General features: G+C 42.2%; 2 protein-coding genes across 4 annotated transcripts in view; one reads left to right on the top strand and one right to left on the bottom strand.

Annotated features, from left to right (window-relative positions):
• The window catches only part of LOC117364753, a 28,337-nt gene extending 23,640 nt beyond the window's left edge, over positions 1 to 4,697 (bottom strand). The window contains exons 1-3 of one of the 2 annotated variants that reach the window (XM_033954343.1): positions 4,410 to 4,697; positions 2,747 to 3,969; positions 901 to 1,989 (exon numbers count right to left, since the gene is read on the bottom strand). In XM_033954343.1, the coding sequence (XP_033810234.1) occupies positions 901 to 1,395 (495 nt within the window). In that variant the 5' untranslated portion in view covers positions 1,396 to 1,989; positions 2,747 to 3,969; positions 4,410 to 4,697. Of the gene's footprint in view, positions 1 to 900; positions 3,970 to 4,409 lie in introns of both variants that reach the window. The other variant, XM_033954342.1, reaches the window with a different exon arrangement.
• PC (pyruvate carboxylase) overlaps positions 4,575 to 16,465 on the top strand; it is a 318,688-nt gene continuing 306,797 nt past the window's right edge. Inside the window, exon 1 of one of the 2 annotated variants that reach the window (XM_033954337.1) lies at positions 4,575 to 4,699. The gene's annotated coding sequence lies outside the window, so the exon portion shown is untranslated. Of the gene's footprint in view, positions 4,713 to 16,465 lie in introns of both variants that reach the window. The other variant, XM_033954335.1, reaches the window with a different exon arrangement.

Below are 16,465 nucleotides of genomic sequence, written 5' to 3'. Positions count from 1 at the left end.
GTAAAAAAACCAAGCTTGGAAGATTATAGGAAGATGTATATAAAGATTAGGTACAATTTCTCAGCAACATTTCAACCCAGGACAGAACTCAGTTTACATGTGCGAGCATAACTTTTAAAATCTTACATGGAATTTTTGGGCCTTTAGTCTCAATTTCTTTGAATTCATTACAATCTATATAGTCTAGAACTTCTCAGATGTATAAATTATCTTTGCTATCACTTAAAAGAATAAAATCCCTGGGTTATATTTCTTGATCCTTTGTATATATTTTCATATCTATTTGGAATGAACTTCCTGTTGGGATTAGAATTCTTTCATCTTTTCCAACTTTCAGAAAATCTTTATAAACACGTTTTTTCAGTTATTTTTATTGAGATTTGGATTTTGTTATAATGTCTTTATTATTTTTGTAAATTATGTCTGATTTTTCCATTTCATTAAGTATCTTATGTAAGCAGAGTCAAGCTTTTATTTTTAAAAGATGACCTGGTATATAAACTTAAGGCTTAGATTAGAACCTCCTGAAATTCCTCCAGTATAAAGGCCTTCACCAAACTAAGAAAACCTTTGCTTCATTATTAAATATTGTAACCAGGAAGAGAGCCCTGCTGTATAATGCATCTAGCTTTGCTCTCTGTTTAAATCCATACTTAGTACAGTAGGTTGAAAGCCTGGTCAATTCAGCAGTGCATAATAATAGTACTGAATGTGACAACAGAGATACATATTACGTAAGTGGTGCCATACTGGGACAGACCAAAGGTCCATCTTACACAGTATCCTCTGTCCAACAGTGACCAGCCCAGGTCACAAGTACCAGAAGATCTCACAGAGAAAAACAGATGTTATGCTGCTTACCGTATCTTAGAAATAAGCCATGGATTTTCTGTACTGTACCTTTTTATAATGCTTCATTTTCTTATTCTTTTGCTTCTCTTTCTCATTTAGTAGTCCTTCCAGGAAGGTCCCTTCAATGAATAATTGACCTTCCTCTAGGTCACTGAATAGTGTGGGGTGAGCCACTATCTGTTGCCCCTGTTCTTTCATCACTTTTTGTGGAGAAAGAGTTGAATCCACCTCCATCAGGGAAGGGGGAGGGGACCTTGCTTTCAGGATCCGTAGGCTCCTAGATCTCTTCCTGTGGTCTTTGTGTTTCTCAACAATCAGGGGGCTCTTTCCTTGGGAGTCATCCAGCTCTCGGTTGAAGATAAAGCTTTTGCTGGCATTTCCACCTAAGAATAATTGGGAGTTCCATCCTAAGCATTCCTCTGGATAGTCAAAGTCCTCCAGGCGGTCATAGAAGCCTGTTGATGTACCAAGAAGTCCAGGTGATTTGGGGATCCTTAAGGAATATGACCGTTTGTTTTTCTTGGAGACTCTGCTGGTTGTCATCTTTTCAATGTAGCCTGGATATTCTCAAACCGGACAGAATTCTAGCAGGATCTTTAAACAATTTAGCTTCTCTTCTAAGACACTGATTTTATAAGTTTCTTTCAGGGCTGCTTCCTGTAGAAACTGTGGTGCTGCCAGTATCACTTCTAAACTATTTGTAGTGTCAGCTGTGTCAGTGACTAAGAACTGTGTTTTAGTGTGTGGAGTATGATTAAGAATCAATGATTTCTCTGCTCCTGGGTGAATCAAGCTGGCATGAAGTATGGGCGGGTACACGAGCACCTCGTCACTTGATTTCCTTGTGCTTGGGACTCTAAGAGCACTAATGTCAATTACAGGATTTATCAGACAGGACAATATCAGAGGACAAAGGTTAGAAGAGACTGTAAACACCATTGCCCCTCCACTCTTTCGGTTCCTGAAAATTAGCCAGAAGCTGGGTGGGTATAAAGTGCAGAGGGTGAAAGTCAGTTGGCAACATCAGTATTTGAGAGTAAGGGATCCTTCCTTGCAAAACCATAGACATAGCCACCCCTTCTCCTTGGAGTCCGCAGATTCATAGAAGCACATTTTCTCCCTTAGAGCAGCACACACCTACACCCACAGTTTAATAGTTTAATTCTGAGAAGCTTAATGTGCCTAAACAAACAAATACACACATTTTCCATTCCAGCTGCAAAAACATAACATATATATACAATCCTCCTTAAATATCACAAATTCTTATATACTTGTTCTTTGTAGATTTTGGGTCATTATTATAGGCTTTAGATTTGGAAGGAAACAAAATATAATGCTTTGCAACTGTTCTTTCCTAAGCAGGGCTGGCCTTAAGTAGGGGTGACAAGAAAAGCTCCACAGGGCCCCGCACTTAACTGAGTCAACACCTCTTTTTTCCTCCCCTCTGCCCCAGGAGGCATACACATAAATAGGTTTTACAGATGGGAGCTGAAAAGCCCACTTATATGTATGCCTCCTCATTAAATTTTACATTTGGCCCTATTTGGCCTGGCTACATTTGCAGGCAAACAAGAAAGTGAGTCAATCGCTGTTTCAAAATCGGCCAGAGAATCGGCCAACAGCGATTGAATCGCTATTTTTAGTGAATCTGGGCTTTAGTCTTTATTGAGGCCGTTCCCTCCTCTGATTAACCCCATACCCAGGGGATCACACTCGGTGACCACAGTGAGGATATTAAGCACTTTGGTGGAAAAAAACAAAAGAAACAAACAAACAAAAAAATCTGAACAAAAATAGGCACAAGGAAAATAGGACAGTTCAAAAAGAATGAGGCCTGCAAGTCTTGTCTAGCAAACATCATTGTACACAATTACTATGAATATTTCCATACACTTCCTTCAGGGATAACCCATCCTCCACTTGCTTATCGGTGTTTCAGCCTGCCAGGCTTACTGCATATGTGAAAAAAAATACCGAAATTAAAAAAATTAAAATCATGATTGCTTATACTTTGTTAAGCTTCATACACTCACAACCTACAACATTCCTTCCAGGATAGGGTATTTCACTTCCTTTATACAATTCAAATTTTACATTTTTCACTTCATATTATTAAATGTTCAATAGCTATACAAAAGCAAACTTAACAAAGGCTGCACTAGATGTTATTGAAGTTCAAGTAGCAAACATTACACACATATGGAGCAGATTCATAAATGTTAAATGTTCAATAGCCTCATCTAGGAAACTTATAATCTCTGACATTGTAGCTTCCAAATTAAATTATGCATCTCACCATTTGGACATAACTTCATTAATGAGACATGAATTTGACCTCTAGGAAGAGAAAAAGGAGAATGTATCCGGTTAATGATTCAAATATTTAAATATTGTTCTATTTCTTGATTGACTTTTACATAGGTTCAGAAATCTGCTTCCCCCTTTTATAATATAGTCTGTGCGAAGATACAAAGTCTTATAGGCTTCATACAAAAGGGTTCTTACTCTTAAAAAGGACCTCCAATAATTAGCTTTAGTCCTTAATTAAACAGGTGAATTATTCTTAATTGTAATTGCAACATAAACAAAAGAATTGGTGAACTAATATTTATTCTCCACTCAAATAACTACTGTGAAACTCACTATCCACTTAATCTCATGCGCTGTCACGCAAATCTTCAATGCACTCTTGTAAGACAGTTCTTAAGGATTTACCCAGGATCTCAAGTGCTCACAGCCATAGTATTGACATAATTTTCAAAATCAATGGCCGATACCGTGAGCTATCATTGATCCCCCTTTTTTATATATTAATATTTATGTCTGCATTATGTGCATCTTATTCATCTAATGCCTTATATTTAATATTTCCCATAAATAACTTATAAATATATGAATATAAAAAATTTTTTAGTGTAAATTTACTTAGCTTTTTTTGTTGTGTTTTTTTCTTTCTCTTTATTCTTTTCTCATTCGTCTGCCGTTATTTCTCCTCGATATTTTATCCTCACTTTTTTAATTTATTTTCTTTTCCTCCATTTTTCTTCTACGGAAGATCTCCGTTTCGCACCCAAGCTTTACCACGGGGCTTCGTCAGGAAAACGACAATTTTAACTACAGACAAAGCATACTCCATTAGTGTTCACTTTTAAAAAAATGGGGTTTAAACTCAACTCTCACCATTTTACTTCTTTGCGCTAGACTAGGCAAAATGGGAACAGCTGTCCCTTGGTCCTGAAAGGGTTAAGGTGGTCCAAGGTTCTGAAGGCCTGAAAAGTGAATTTGCTCTCTTGAAGAATGGTGGTGTGAAGCTTTTGGGGGTGCATATGCCTCTTATGGCGTACATGCAACCCTTTTTTTCCCTACCCGCTTCCATCGGTGCTACATCCTTCAAGTGAGCAAATTCAGTTTCTCAGCTACCGGGGCCGAATGCGGCCCACGGGTCACGTGTTGGAGACCATGCACTAATTCCATGGATCCCCAGGCATATATTTATTTTTCTGTGGTGGGGAAGTAGCCACCGTTTTCCACGTAGGATTGTCTATTTGCCCTACCTCCTTCTCGTGCCCAATAGGCTTCTTTGCCTAGGAGCTACCAAAAGGTTAATCCGTCTCCACGCCAGGTGCGGTGTCTGCCTCCTAATCACCCTGACTCCTCCTTCCTCCTCTCGTCCAGCTTTCCTTTGAAATCGCCGGCAAAACACCGGTTTATCCAGCCCAAAACCTCCCCTCGCCCCGCCCCGCCCCTTTAGAAACAGGAAACTGCGTGTGGAGCGAGACCAAGGGAATGTTCCAGGATCGTAGCCGGTAGCGCGCGTGACTTTCTTCTTCCGACAATTTCAACGGCAAGTTTTGAAGGTTCGATTGGGGCGGGGAGTTGAGACTGAGGGAGCGCTGCTGGGGGGGGGGGGGAGAGAGGGTTGAGAAACGGCTTGGGGAAGTGGAAGAGAGGGAGGTGGGGATTGGCTCCTTCTCTCTGAATGCGCATGGAGAGAGGCGCTTGACGGACGAACATGTAGAGTCTTGTCAGACGTCGAATGCACGTGACTCAGTGCCATGTAATGGTATTAGGAGAGACAAGCAGTGGTGTGTAAAGTGAATGAAGTGCATACAGGATGAAAAGTTGTGATGGAAGGTCCCATAGGGCTCCAGAAAAAGGACGCTTTTACTTCCATGACAGATGTGGCTATCCGCCCTCCTTTTTCTGGAGCCATATGGTAACCCTAGATAGAATTGAATAATAGTGGATAATGTGTAAAAGAGTCTTTAGTGTCTACCAAATGAGTTGATTTTGCATGTAGCATGACACATAAACCTCACCTACTTGAATTTTGAATTCACCACTAACTAGCATAGGGTCTGTTGAAAAGGTCTTAGCCCAACCAAGAAGAGAATGATGTGGAGCCATGAAACTTACAAGTTATTCTACACGTTTCTTGACACTTTTCATTTAATTTCCTATCATTGAAACAAAATTTGTCAAGAAACGTGTAGAATGACTTGTAAGTTTCATGGCTTCTCTTTTTGGCTGGGCTGAGAACTTTTCAGCTCCTTGTTCTTGTATAGTACATTTTAGAGCTGGGGTCAATAGTGGCTCCTGGAGATCTCTGGGGCAGCTCACATTGCCATTCTCCCCCCCCCCCCTTCCCTACTCTTCTTCTCTATCCAAGCTTAGGTCAGAAAGGGGGGCAATAGATGGGAGGAAGAACTGCATGCTTGAAGGATATTTTTCAAAAGAAGTGAATGCATTTGGAAATGCCTCCCCCCCAATGGAATGTTTGAAAGCAGGCTGGATGGCATTGACTTGCTAGTCAACAGTGTCACGGCCCTGCATGGGAAGATATTTGGTGGCTCTCCTTCAGCTCATCTAACTGTGAATTAGTGAAAACTAGTGCGTTAGAGGGATATAGTTGGTGGTGCAGGTGTAAATATCACTGAAGAGCATTGCTTGGTTAATATGCTCTATAACTCTTCCCAGATTGTGTGTGTTTGTGACCCTCTTTTAATTAGTGGGCAAAAGAAAAAAGTGATAGCCCAAACTTTTTTCCCCTATTCTGCTCTAAGCCAACTTTTGTGAGATTGACTGATGATGCTACTAAAGTCCCTATTCCTGATAAGTCCCATGCAGGGCATGTGTAGCATTGGCCTCCTTAGGCTGCTATTGCTGTATAGAGCTTTTCCAGCTGTGGCTGCGTCCCCAAATGAAGATTTTATTAGCCTCCACAGTTCAGGAACTGTTATTCTTTAGTAATAAAATAGTGTATGGTGATGTGGGATATCAGTTTGGGGTTTGTTGGTCTTGTTCTGGTATTCTGCTGCTGTGAACATTGTAGTATTCCTTAGTGTGACACTTAATTTTGTTTGATTGAAAGGATAATTAACTTTTTGGGGGTCTGATACATATGGTTCTGCTGGTATACTGTAATAGCGTGAATTACAGTATAATCTTTAGTGGCCCATAAACATGGCTGAGCTAGCTCAGAATAAAGAACATAAGAATAGCCTTACTAGGTCAGACCACTGGTCCATCTAACCCAGTAGCCTGTCATCACAGTGGCCAATCCAAGTCACTAGTAAAAACCCAAATACTGTAGCAACGTTCCATGCTATTGATCCTGGACAAGCAGTGTCTTCCCCATGTCTTTCTCAATTAGAAACTATTGTATTTCCTCCAGGAAATTGTCCAAACTTTTCTTAAAACCATCTACAAGTATGTTAACCGCTCTTACCACGACCTCTGGCAATGTGTTCCACTATTCTTTGAGTGAAAAAATATTCATCCTATTGGTTTTAAAAGTATTTCCCTGTAACTTTGAGTGTCCCCTAGCCTTTGTAATTTTTGACGGAGTGAAAAATTGATCCACTTGTACCTGTTCTACTCCACTCAAGATTTTGTAGACTTAAATCATATCTCCCCTCAGCTGTCTCTTTTCTAAGCTGAAGAGCCATAACCTCTTTAGTCTTTCCTCTTACAAGAGGAGTTCCATCACCATTATCGTCTTGTTCGAACCTTTTCTTGCTCCGCTATATTCTTTCTTGAGATAAGGCAACCAGGATTGAACACAACACTCCAGGTGAGATTGTACCATGGAGCAGTACAGAGACATTATACTGTAACATTCTTAGTCTTGTTAGCCATCCATTTTTAAATAATTCCTAGCATTTTTTGCCTTTTTGGCCGCTGCCGCACATTAAGTGGAAGCTTTCGTCATCTTGTCTACACTGACATCCAGATCTTTTTCTTGGGCACTAACCCCCCCCAAGGTGGACTCTAGCGTCTGGTAACTATGGTTTGAGTTATTCTTCCCAGTGTGCATCACTTTGCATTTGCCTATGTCAGATGAGCTCCCAAATGTAATCTTTTGTGTTTTCTGTATTTTTCAGTCTATTCTAGATCTTGGGTTCACCCTCAAAGAGGCAGTGGGAAATTAAAATTATGAAACAGCCAGGAATGGTGCATAAAAAATATGTTTTATAGGAATAAGCTTAATTTTACAAATATAAGAGTATACAGTTAGATTTAGAGCTGCTTCTGTGTATTTACTATATGTCCTGCCTAAATGAATGCTGCGTATATAGGTGTGAAGGGGCAGAGAGGGGGGAAAAGAGAGGAAAAGCCAAAAAGGAGGTTGGAATCTTGTTCTAAAAATAGTATCTATTGTTGTTAAGTACTGATCTTAACATATTTTCCAGTATCTTTCTTCTGTTCATAATTTGGTATCTGTTTGAAACCGTGGTTCTCAATTGACAGTAAATACCCATCTTTAAGAATAGGCAACTGGAGCAATGCTTTCCTTAAGCATCAGTCCTTAGCATATCTTTTGAAATTTTAGGGCTGTGGTGGATACTCCTAGTACTATGTCAAGGGTTCTTTGTTAATCTCAAGTACTGATATTTTAGAAGTCGTTTAGTGGCATTCTAATGTTTTTGGTTAGACTGAATGGCCAGGAGCCATTTAGTCTGTTTCTACTGACATTCCCAGGATCAGATTTATGTAATATAATATGCCAGAGTCCTTTGCTGACACTCTGGTTAGACCAACACATATTAGAAACATAGAAAAAAGTGGCAGAAAAGGGCTATAGCCCACCAAGTCTGCCCATTCCAAGTATCCCCCCCTCCTGAATTTACTCCCTTAAAGATCCCACATACGTATCCCATTTTTTAAAAAAATCTGTCACGCTGCTGGCCTTAATCACCTGGGGTGGGAGTCTGTTCCAATGATCCACCACTCTTTCGGTGAAGAAGTACTTCCTGGGATCGCCATGAAATTTCCCTCCCCTGATTTTCAGCGGATGCCCTCTGGTGGTCAAGGATCCCATGAGCCAGAATATATCATCTTCGGACTCGATGCGTCCCGTGATGTACTTATACATTTCAATCGTATCTCCCCGTTCTCTTCTTTCCTCAAGTGAGTACAGCCGCAACTTCTTTAGTTTTTCTTCATACGTGAGGTCCTTGAGCCCCATGACCATCCTGGTGGCCGTTCGCTGAACCGACTCGATCCTCAGCATGTCCTTTCGGTAGTGTGGGCTCCAAAACTGAACACAGTACTCTAAGTGAGGCCTCACCATGGCTCTGTACAACGGCATCATAACTTCAGGTCTCCTGCTGACGAAACCTCTACGGATACACCCCATCATTTGTCTTGCCCTGGAGGAAGCCTTCTCCACTTGATTGGCAACCTTCATGTCCTCACTAATGATCACTCCTAGATCGTGTTCCGCCGTGGTCCTAACCAAGGTTTCACCATTTAGTACATAAGTTCTACGTGGGGTTCTCCTGCCCAAGTGCATTATCTTGCATTTTTTAGCATTGAAGCCTAGCTGCCAAGTTTTTGACCATTGTTCCAGCAGCAGTAGGTCGTGTGTCATATTATCAGGTGATAAGCCACTGCTTACTATGCTGCAAAGTTTGGCGTCGTCGGCGAACAGTGATACCCTTCCTCTAAGTCCTTGCGTCATATCTCTTATGAATAAGTTGAATAGAATCGGGCCCAGGACCGATCCCTGCGGCACTCCACTGATCACGTCCGATGCTTCAGATGAGGTACCGTTTACCACCACCTTCTGAAGTCTATCTCTCAGCCAATCCCCAACCCATGTAGTTAGAATGTCTCCTAATCCCATTGATTTCAGCTTGTTCAGTAATCTTCGATGAGGGACACTATCAAATGCTTTACTAAAGTCCAAATATACCACGTCCAGTGACTCTCTGGCGTCCAGTTGTCTAGTAACCCAGTCAAAAAAGCTAATCAGATTAGATTGGCAGGATCTATCCCAGGTGAACCCGTGTTGGTGTGGATCACACAGTTTTTCTTTGTCTAGGATTGTGTCAATATTCTGTTTGATCAGTGTTTCCATGAGTTTACACACTATAGATGTGAGACTCACCGGTCTGTAGTTTGCTGTCTCTGTCCTGCAGCCCTTTTTGTGGAGTGGGATTACGTTGGCTGTTTTCCAATCTAAGGGGATCCTTCCTGTGCTTAGGGAAAGATTGAAGAGAACAGATAATAATTCTGCCAGGACTTCCCTTAACTCCCTGAGCACTCTGGGGTGTAGGTTATCCGGCCCCATGGCTTTGTTTACTTTGAGTCTTGAAAGTTCGCCGTAGACACTGCTGGGCGTAAATTTGAAATCTTGAAACGGGTCTCTTCGGTTATCTCCCGTCTGCAGCTGTGGACCAGCTCCCGGCGCTTCGCGGGTGAACACTGAACAGAAGTATTGGTTTAGTAATTCTGCCTTCTCAGAGTCTGATTCCGCAAAGTTACCGTCCGATTGCTTCAGGCGTACTATCCCATCTCTGTTTCTTTTCTTGTCACTAATATAGCTGAAGAAAGATTTATCCCCTTTCTTAATTTTCCGTGCTAGCTCTTCCTCCATTCGGAGTTTGGCCTCTCTGACTGCTGTTTTGACAGCTTTGGATATGTCTAGATCAGGGGTGCCCAACACGTCGATCGCGATCGACCAATAGCTCAGGAAGGCAAAGCGAGTCGATTGCGGAGCCCATCCCGGGCTCCGTGATAGACTCGTGTTGCCGTCCTGATCTACCAGGCCGATCAGCCTTCCTCTCCAGTGTTCTCTCTAGGGCCTTTTAGTTGGGCGGTCCGCCCAGCTGTCATCTGCTGCTGCCGCTGCTGCTGAACATTAAAAAAAAACCGGCTTGGAGATTTCAGCCCGTAGCGAAGTTATGCTCCGTGGCTCTAACGTGTGCGTGCCGGCTTCCCTTCTCTTCTCTCCAAAACCGGAAGTTATGTCCGGGGGGGGGAGAAGGGAAGCCGGCACGCACATGTTGAGAGCCCTGAAGCAAGCGTTCGCTATGGGCTAAGGCGGGAGACAGGTTAGTGAAGCATTTGCTCTTCTTGCTGCCGGGTCCTGCCTACTTTCTGTTTCCGCGAAGGCAGGACCCGACAGCACTTCCCCCAATAGGTCGATCGCGATCTTGGGCCAATCAGCCTTCCTGTCCCCATTTTTTCCATTCATTTTTCATATACACACACACACACACAATATAATCGTATTTAACACATAATGGTTAACCACAAAATTAAAATGCACAAAGCACACTGTATTCCTACCAGAAAACAGATAACCCCATGCAAATGCAGGACCAAAAACTAAAAGTACTAATATTTACAAACAAACCCTGAGATGTAAGACTGCAAGCAGTACAACCCCAGAGGAAAGAATCAAATGCATTTCTTCCTGAACAGACAGCAGATGTAAATCAATCACTAATTAAGAAAATAAAAGCATTTCCCTTACCATTGTTGTCTCTCTCCCTCCAAGCTGTGCCTTGCCTTCTGGCCTGCCCCTCGGTGTTATCTTTGGGCCGGTCCACGGTGTGATCAATGCAGCGTTTTCGAGCTAGCTCCCTGAATGCTGCATTGCACAAAGCTGTGGACAGCGGCTTCTCGTGTGCGTCCCGCTCCTCATCTGGAAACCTTCCCTCTGACGGGACGTCAGAAAGAAGGCTTCCGGTTCAGGCGTAGGACGCGCCTAGGAGCCTTTTCATATGGCTTTGTGCACTGCAGCACTCAGGGAGCCGGCCCAAAGATGCCGCATTGATCGCACCGTGGACCGGCGGCTGAAGAACACTGTCTTGGGCCCGATGGACATGCCGGCCCTGTGGACTGACAGAAAATTTCTGCAGACTGACACCGGTCCACGGACCAGTGATTGAAGAACACTGTTCTAAACATCAGTTGATATCATCTTGACCAGTGAGTTTGTAAGACATGTTACAAAGGCTCACCAGCTGAAACATGGCCTTGTGGAGAGAAAGAAACTGCTTGGAATTGAGAGAAAGTGACTGCTTTGAATTGAGTCTGTTCTCCCATAGAGCAACTTGTTGTTTGGACTGTTCTATAATGGTGCTTTGGACTCCATAGTGTTCCACTTTGTTCTGTAAAGTTCAGAAGCTTGTGAAGTGTCTTATTCCCCATGCCAAGACGGGGTAGATGCACAGCATATGAAATAGTCTGGAATGTCCATAGAGTCTTTGGTTACCAGAGGTGTGGAATAGGTTGTCCCATTAATGGTGATGGAGATCAGTGGTGTATAGCTACAATAAATAGTTTGAACTGTACAGCAAAGTGTTCTTAGGAAGGTGGATGCCATGTACCCAGGGATCCAGAGAAGAAAAGAAAGCATTTTGTAGAAAGAATAGATGAAAACAAGTGTCCAGCTCCGAGGTAGTATAAGATGTGTGAGGTAGTAGGACAGCTTGGCAGTCAGGGAACAGTAGGATGAATTAGTCCAGCAGGATGAATTAGTCCAGCAGGAGCTATCAGTTTCTTTAAACTGATGAGGTTCACCCTTGAAATGAAATGGTGTCTGCTCACACAGAGAGGAATCAATCGGCTTGAAAAGAGTCCAGTTATCATTCAATGGCTGTACCCATGTAAGGCGATCCAAAGGATATATAAGCATATTGTCAAAATAAAAGTTTGAAAGAGGCACCATGTTTCCTGTACAAAGTGTGGCATCATTTGACAATATTAATTTAAAGTGGTGTATGTTTGACAAAAGAGAGACGATATTCATGCAATTTAGGATATTTAGAAAAGATACCTATTTGTGTCCTGCACTCAGGAGAGATCATAAATACATACTGATGTCAGAAATGTTTGCTGTACAGACCATATCTAGTAAGCACAATGTAATAAATATACAGCCTTTTTTTCTTAATATAACCTCTAACTGAACTATAGCTTTAAATAATTATGAGTGTGGTTTTTCTACAGAGCTTACTTGCTGGTGAGAAAATATTTTTGGAGAAGGACGTGGCACAATTTGGACTAGTGAAAGGGGGAGAAAAGCTTCAGAAATGACCAATGTGTTATGTTTCCTCTAGGGCAGTGGTCTCAAACTCGCGGCCCAGGGGCAACATGCGGCCCGCCAGGTACTATTTTGAGGCCCTCGGTATGTTTATCATAATCACAAAAGTAAAATAAAATAGTTTCTTGATCATATGTCTCTTTAGCTATAAATTACAATATTATTATTAAGACTTAGCCAAAAGGAAAAATTTATAAATTATAAAGAGTTTTACCTCATGCAAAATTGTCATTTCTTTAATAAGACATTAACTATCTTTTTCTGAGGCCCTTCCAAGTACTTACAAATCCAAAATGTGGCCCTGCAAAGGGTTTGAGTTTGAGACCACTGCTCTAGGGTATCCCATAAGCTAAAACAAAGAAAGAGACCGCATGGCACAAACACAGAAAACACAGTTCCAGTAGGCTTTGTTTTATCTTTGGTCTATCAAAGATGCCGGACTGAACTTAATCTGCAAATAAACACACTTATTATATTTAAAAAATCATAATCATATATGGTATCCAATTGGATTCCTAATAGAGTTTCATAGTGCTAGAAAGCACACTTACCGTAACAGGTGTTATCCAGGGACAGCAGGCAGCTATTCTCACATATGGGTGACGTCATTGATGGAGCCCGGATGCGGACTTGCTTGAAGAAACTTGAAGTTTTGAGTTGCCCACACCGCACCGCGCATGCGCGAGTGCCTTCCCGCCCAGCGCAGGGCGTGTCTCCTCAGTTCAGATAGCTAGCAGAGAAGACAACCAGGGGAGGTGGATGGGTTGTGAGAATATTGCCTGCTGTCCCTGGATAACACCTGTTACGGTAAGTAACTGTGCTTTATCCCAGGACAAGTAGGCAGATATTCTCACATATGGGTGACCTCCAAGCTAACCAGAATGGGATGGTGGGAGTCTTAGCAACTTAGGAGAATAAATTTTGTAATACTGTTTGGCCAAACTGTTCCTCCCGTCTGGAGAAAGTATCCAGACAATAGAAGTGAAGGTATGAACCGAGGACCAAGTAGCAGCCTTACAAATTTCCTCAATAGGTGTAGATCCGAGGAAAGCTACTGAAGCTGCCATTGCTCCTAACTTTAAATCTTTTAGACTGTTATAGCGAAGGTTGGTAAAACACTTTACTTTTAAAGCATCTTAACCAGTATTCTGTCTCTGAGAGAGAAGATAAAAGAATATGGGTATTAGTAAAAAAAATTCTGTTTAACATGTTGGTTACTATGTAAACATTATCATTGTTTTTGCAAGAGAAACTAAGAGTAATACATTTTTGTTTCCCCCTCAGACTACTGATATTTAGGTGTTATCCTTCAATAATGACAATATTTTAAATTGCTCTGTTTGCATCAGCATGATTGAATAAGAGTATACCCTGAATTTTGACATGCAGTTGACATTCAATGAAGATGTTGGAAAAATCAACTGTCATCTACTTTTAAATGAGATCTTATTCATGGAAATCATATACACGTCCTCCCTCAATATTCACAGGGGTTAGGAGCAGAGCCAGTCCGTGAATATTTAAAAAACGCGAGTAACTTTTAGGGCTGGCTCTGACCCACTCCTGCCTCTCTTCTGCGTCCTGGACCTTCCCCATACCTTACCTGGTGGTCTAGCGGCGACGCGGGGCAGGATCGATCAGATCCCCAGGTAAGGTCTGGGGAAGGTCCAAATCCGCAAGTACTGAAACCGCAGATTCAGAGGGAGAAGTGTAATCTCCCTGGGAGCAGAAATTAAGAAACATGATGGCAGATAAAGACCAAATGGCCCATCTGCATTCACTATCGTCTTCTCTTCCTAAGAGATCCCACATGCCTTTCTTGAATTCAAACACAGGCCCAGATGCCCTAAAAATGGTTGTTAAGATCGTGTGGATTGTTGTGTGGCCAATTTTTTGTTTGTTTGATTGCCATTTTACAATAGATGTTCCAACAAGTTTGCATGCAAATGAGTTTTGTGGAGGTTTGTTATAATCCTATCCGATTGGTCATTGAGAAAGCAACTCTCGCACATGTGCAGAGCTGGGAGGGGAAGCCCAAAAGCTGAGTGGCAGAGGAAGGCCCAAAACAGCCTGTGTTCAGGGCAGGAAGACTTTTTTTTTTATGGCACAGATGTGCATGTGTTACACTCGCACAATACCTTTCCCCATAAAAAAAAAAGTTGTAGTGCCTTCCCCTCCCCCAATGATGGCCTCCGAACAAAAAGGAGCAGGAGGGATACCCTCTCCCTCTTGCCTTGGCCACCCAGACCAATCCCACACCCCTGACCAAAACCTGGACATCCCTCCGACACCAAGGTCTCCCTTCTAACCCCTTCCACCACCCCACCAAGTCCCAGAGAGAAGGCAGGGTCTGGGGGGAGTAGGGCCAGAACTGCCTCCCCAGCTCAAGCATCTCCCCCCAACCCACCTCATACCATGCCATAGAAATCCGGTAAGAGGGATGCCCAGTCCCACCTCTCCAAAATGGGCCTTCCCCATTCCTGGTGTATCCTGGGATGCACCAGTAAGGATCCTTCCCAACTCTAAAAACTTTCACTTCCCTCCCACCTCCCCAAGATACTTTTCAAATCCCTAGTGCTCCAGCGGTGAACCGAGGCAGGAGCGATCTTCCAACATTCCTGCCCCATGCACAACTCGCAGCAGCCATTCAGCTAGCGGCTCTGCAAGAGGCAACTCAAGGCAATCTGCTATCTGAGGCGAAGGATGAGCTGGTGCCCCCCTCCCCCCAATCTTCCCAAATGGAGGTGGAGCAAGGGCTGCCCCAACTACAGCAGAACATCAATATTCGTGGAGGTTAGGGGCAGAGCCGGCCTGCGAATATTGAAAAATCACGGATAATTTTTAGGGCCACCCCTGCCTCCCTCCTGTGTCCTGGACCTTCCCCAGACCTTACCTGGTGGTCTAGCAGCAACGCGGGGCAGGATCGATCGTCCTACGCTCCTGCCCTGTGCTAAGCCGTCATAAAAATGGCTGCCGTGAGTTCCTGTTGCTACCATTAGGTGACCCCTGCTTTACGTAACTTAATGTGGAACGAAAGCAACAGTGCCAAGTAACAGTCATTTGTAGATGCAGATCTCTATAAGAGCCATAGAAACACATGTTGCTTCTGAGCAACAATGCCAAATAAAGGGTTAATGAGCAATTGGAGATATCTTTACCTCTTTTATCTTGTTTTTCTACTTACTTGGTCTTAATATTATCTCCAACTGTCCATTAATGTATTTTTTTGTTTGTTTCTAGGCTTTGTTTATAAATGTATGCTGTTTTTATTGCATCAGGAATATTGTGGATTTTTATGGGTGTGTTAAACTGCACTGCTATGAGAAGTGCACATTGAAAATGTTTAGTTTTCTATATTGCCCTCTTTAGCAATTGAAACGAATATCAGTTTTAGCAAAAAAAAACCCCACAAAAATCCCAACAAACCCCACACTGAGTAGCTGTGCTATAGCAGGCAATGCAATTAAGAACAAAAGCAACACAACTACAGTAGCACCTCAGAATAGTTCTGTGTCGTCAGTCTTCTAGTTTGACTCTAATCAGCTTCCTCCAAATCTCTCCTGTGAGACCCCCTTCCCCAAAAGATATTTCTTCTTTAAGATTTTGTTAAGACAAGCAAGAACTTTGTTTTCAGATCAAAGCAGATGAGGGCTCATGTGACTTTAACAAGGATGCCAAGAAAAACATATAATGGCCCCACAGTACTGGTTTCTGCTGGAGTGTTTTTCTGAACTTTCACAAACAATCTGGATATGCTCGTGTCTAAAATACAAAGTCTGTTCGTTTTGGCTACTAGAATATAAATTAGGTTTCTCATTTCTGACTTTCACTTAAGAGCCCAGGAGAAGTGATTTGGGGATACAGAGTTGACAGTTTTTTCAAGAATTTTTGTCTAGGCACTTGATTATATAGGAATGGAACCTTTATATCATTGTTAATAATAAGAATTTGGTTTTAAATTATATTAGGATATTTACAGAAATAAATTCTAGGATCTAAAAAAAACAAAATACCCTAAACTCTGGGGGTCTTTTATTAAAGAGTAGTAGTGCAAGTTATCTGCAGCAGTGCCCTTAGGAATAAAATGGATCCTGTGGCAGCTAAGATATTTTAAATTGTGTATATTTGGTTATCTGCTTTTCCTGTATAGATGATAATTCGGGATAGAAATTTGTTAAAGAAATGGCTATAAGACAGATGAAAGAACAATATCTGATCTCGGTCTGCAACAAAGAATTCTCAACAGAAGTCAGGCTCAGGAGAGAAGTGCAT

This window comes from Geotrypetes seraphini, chromosome 8 (genome assembly GCF_902459505.1).
Source record: "Geotrypetes seraphini chromosome 8, aGeoSer1.1, whole genome shotgun sequence".
Classification (NCBI taxonomy): domain Eukaryota; kingdom Metazoa; phylum Chordata; class Amphibia; order Gymnophiona; family Dermophiidae; genus Geotrypetes; species Geotrypetes seraphini.
This window is presented reverse-complemented; position numbering and strand designations above follow the sequence as displayed.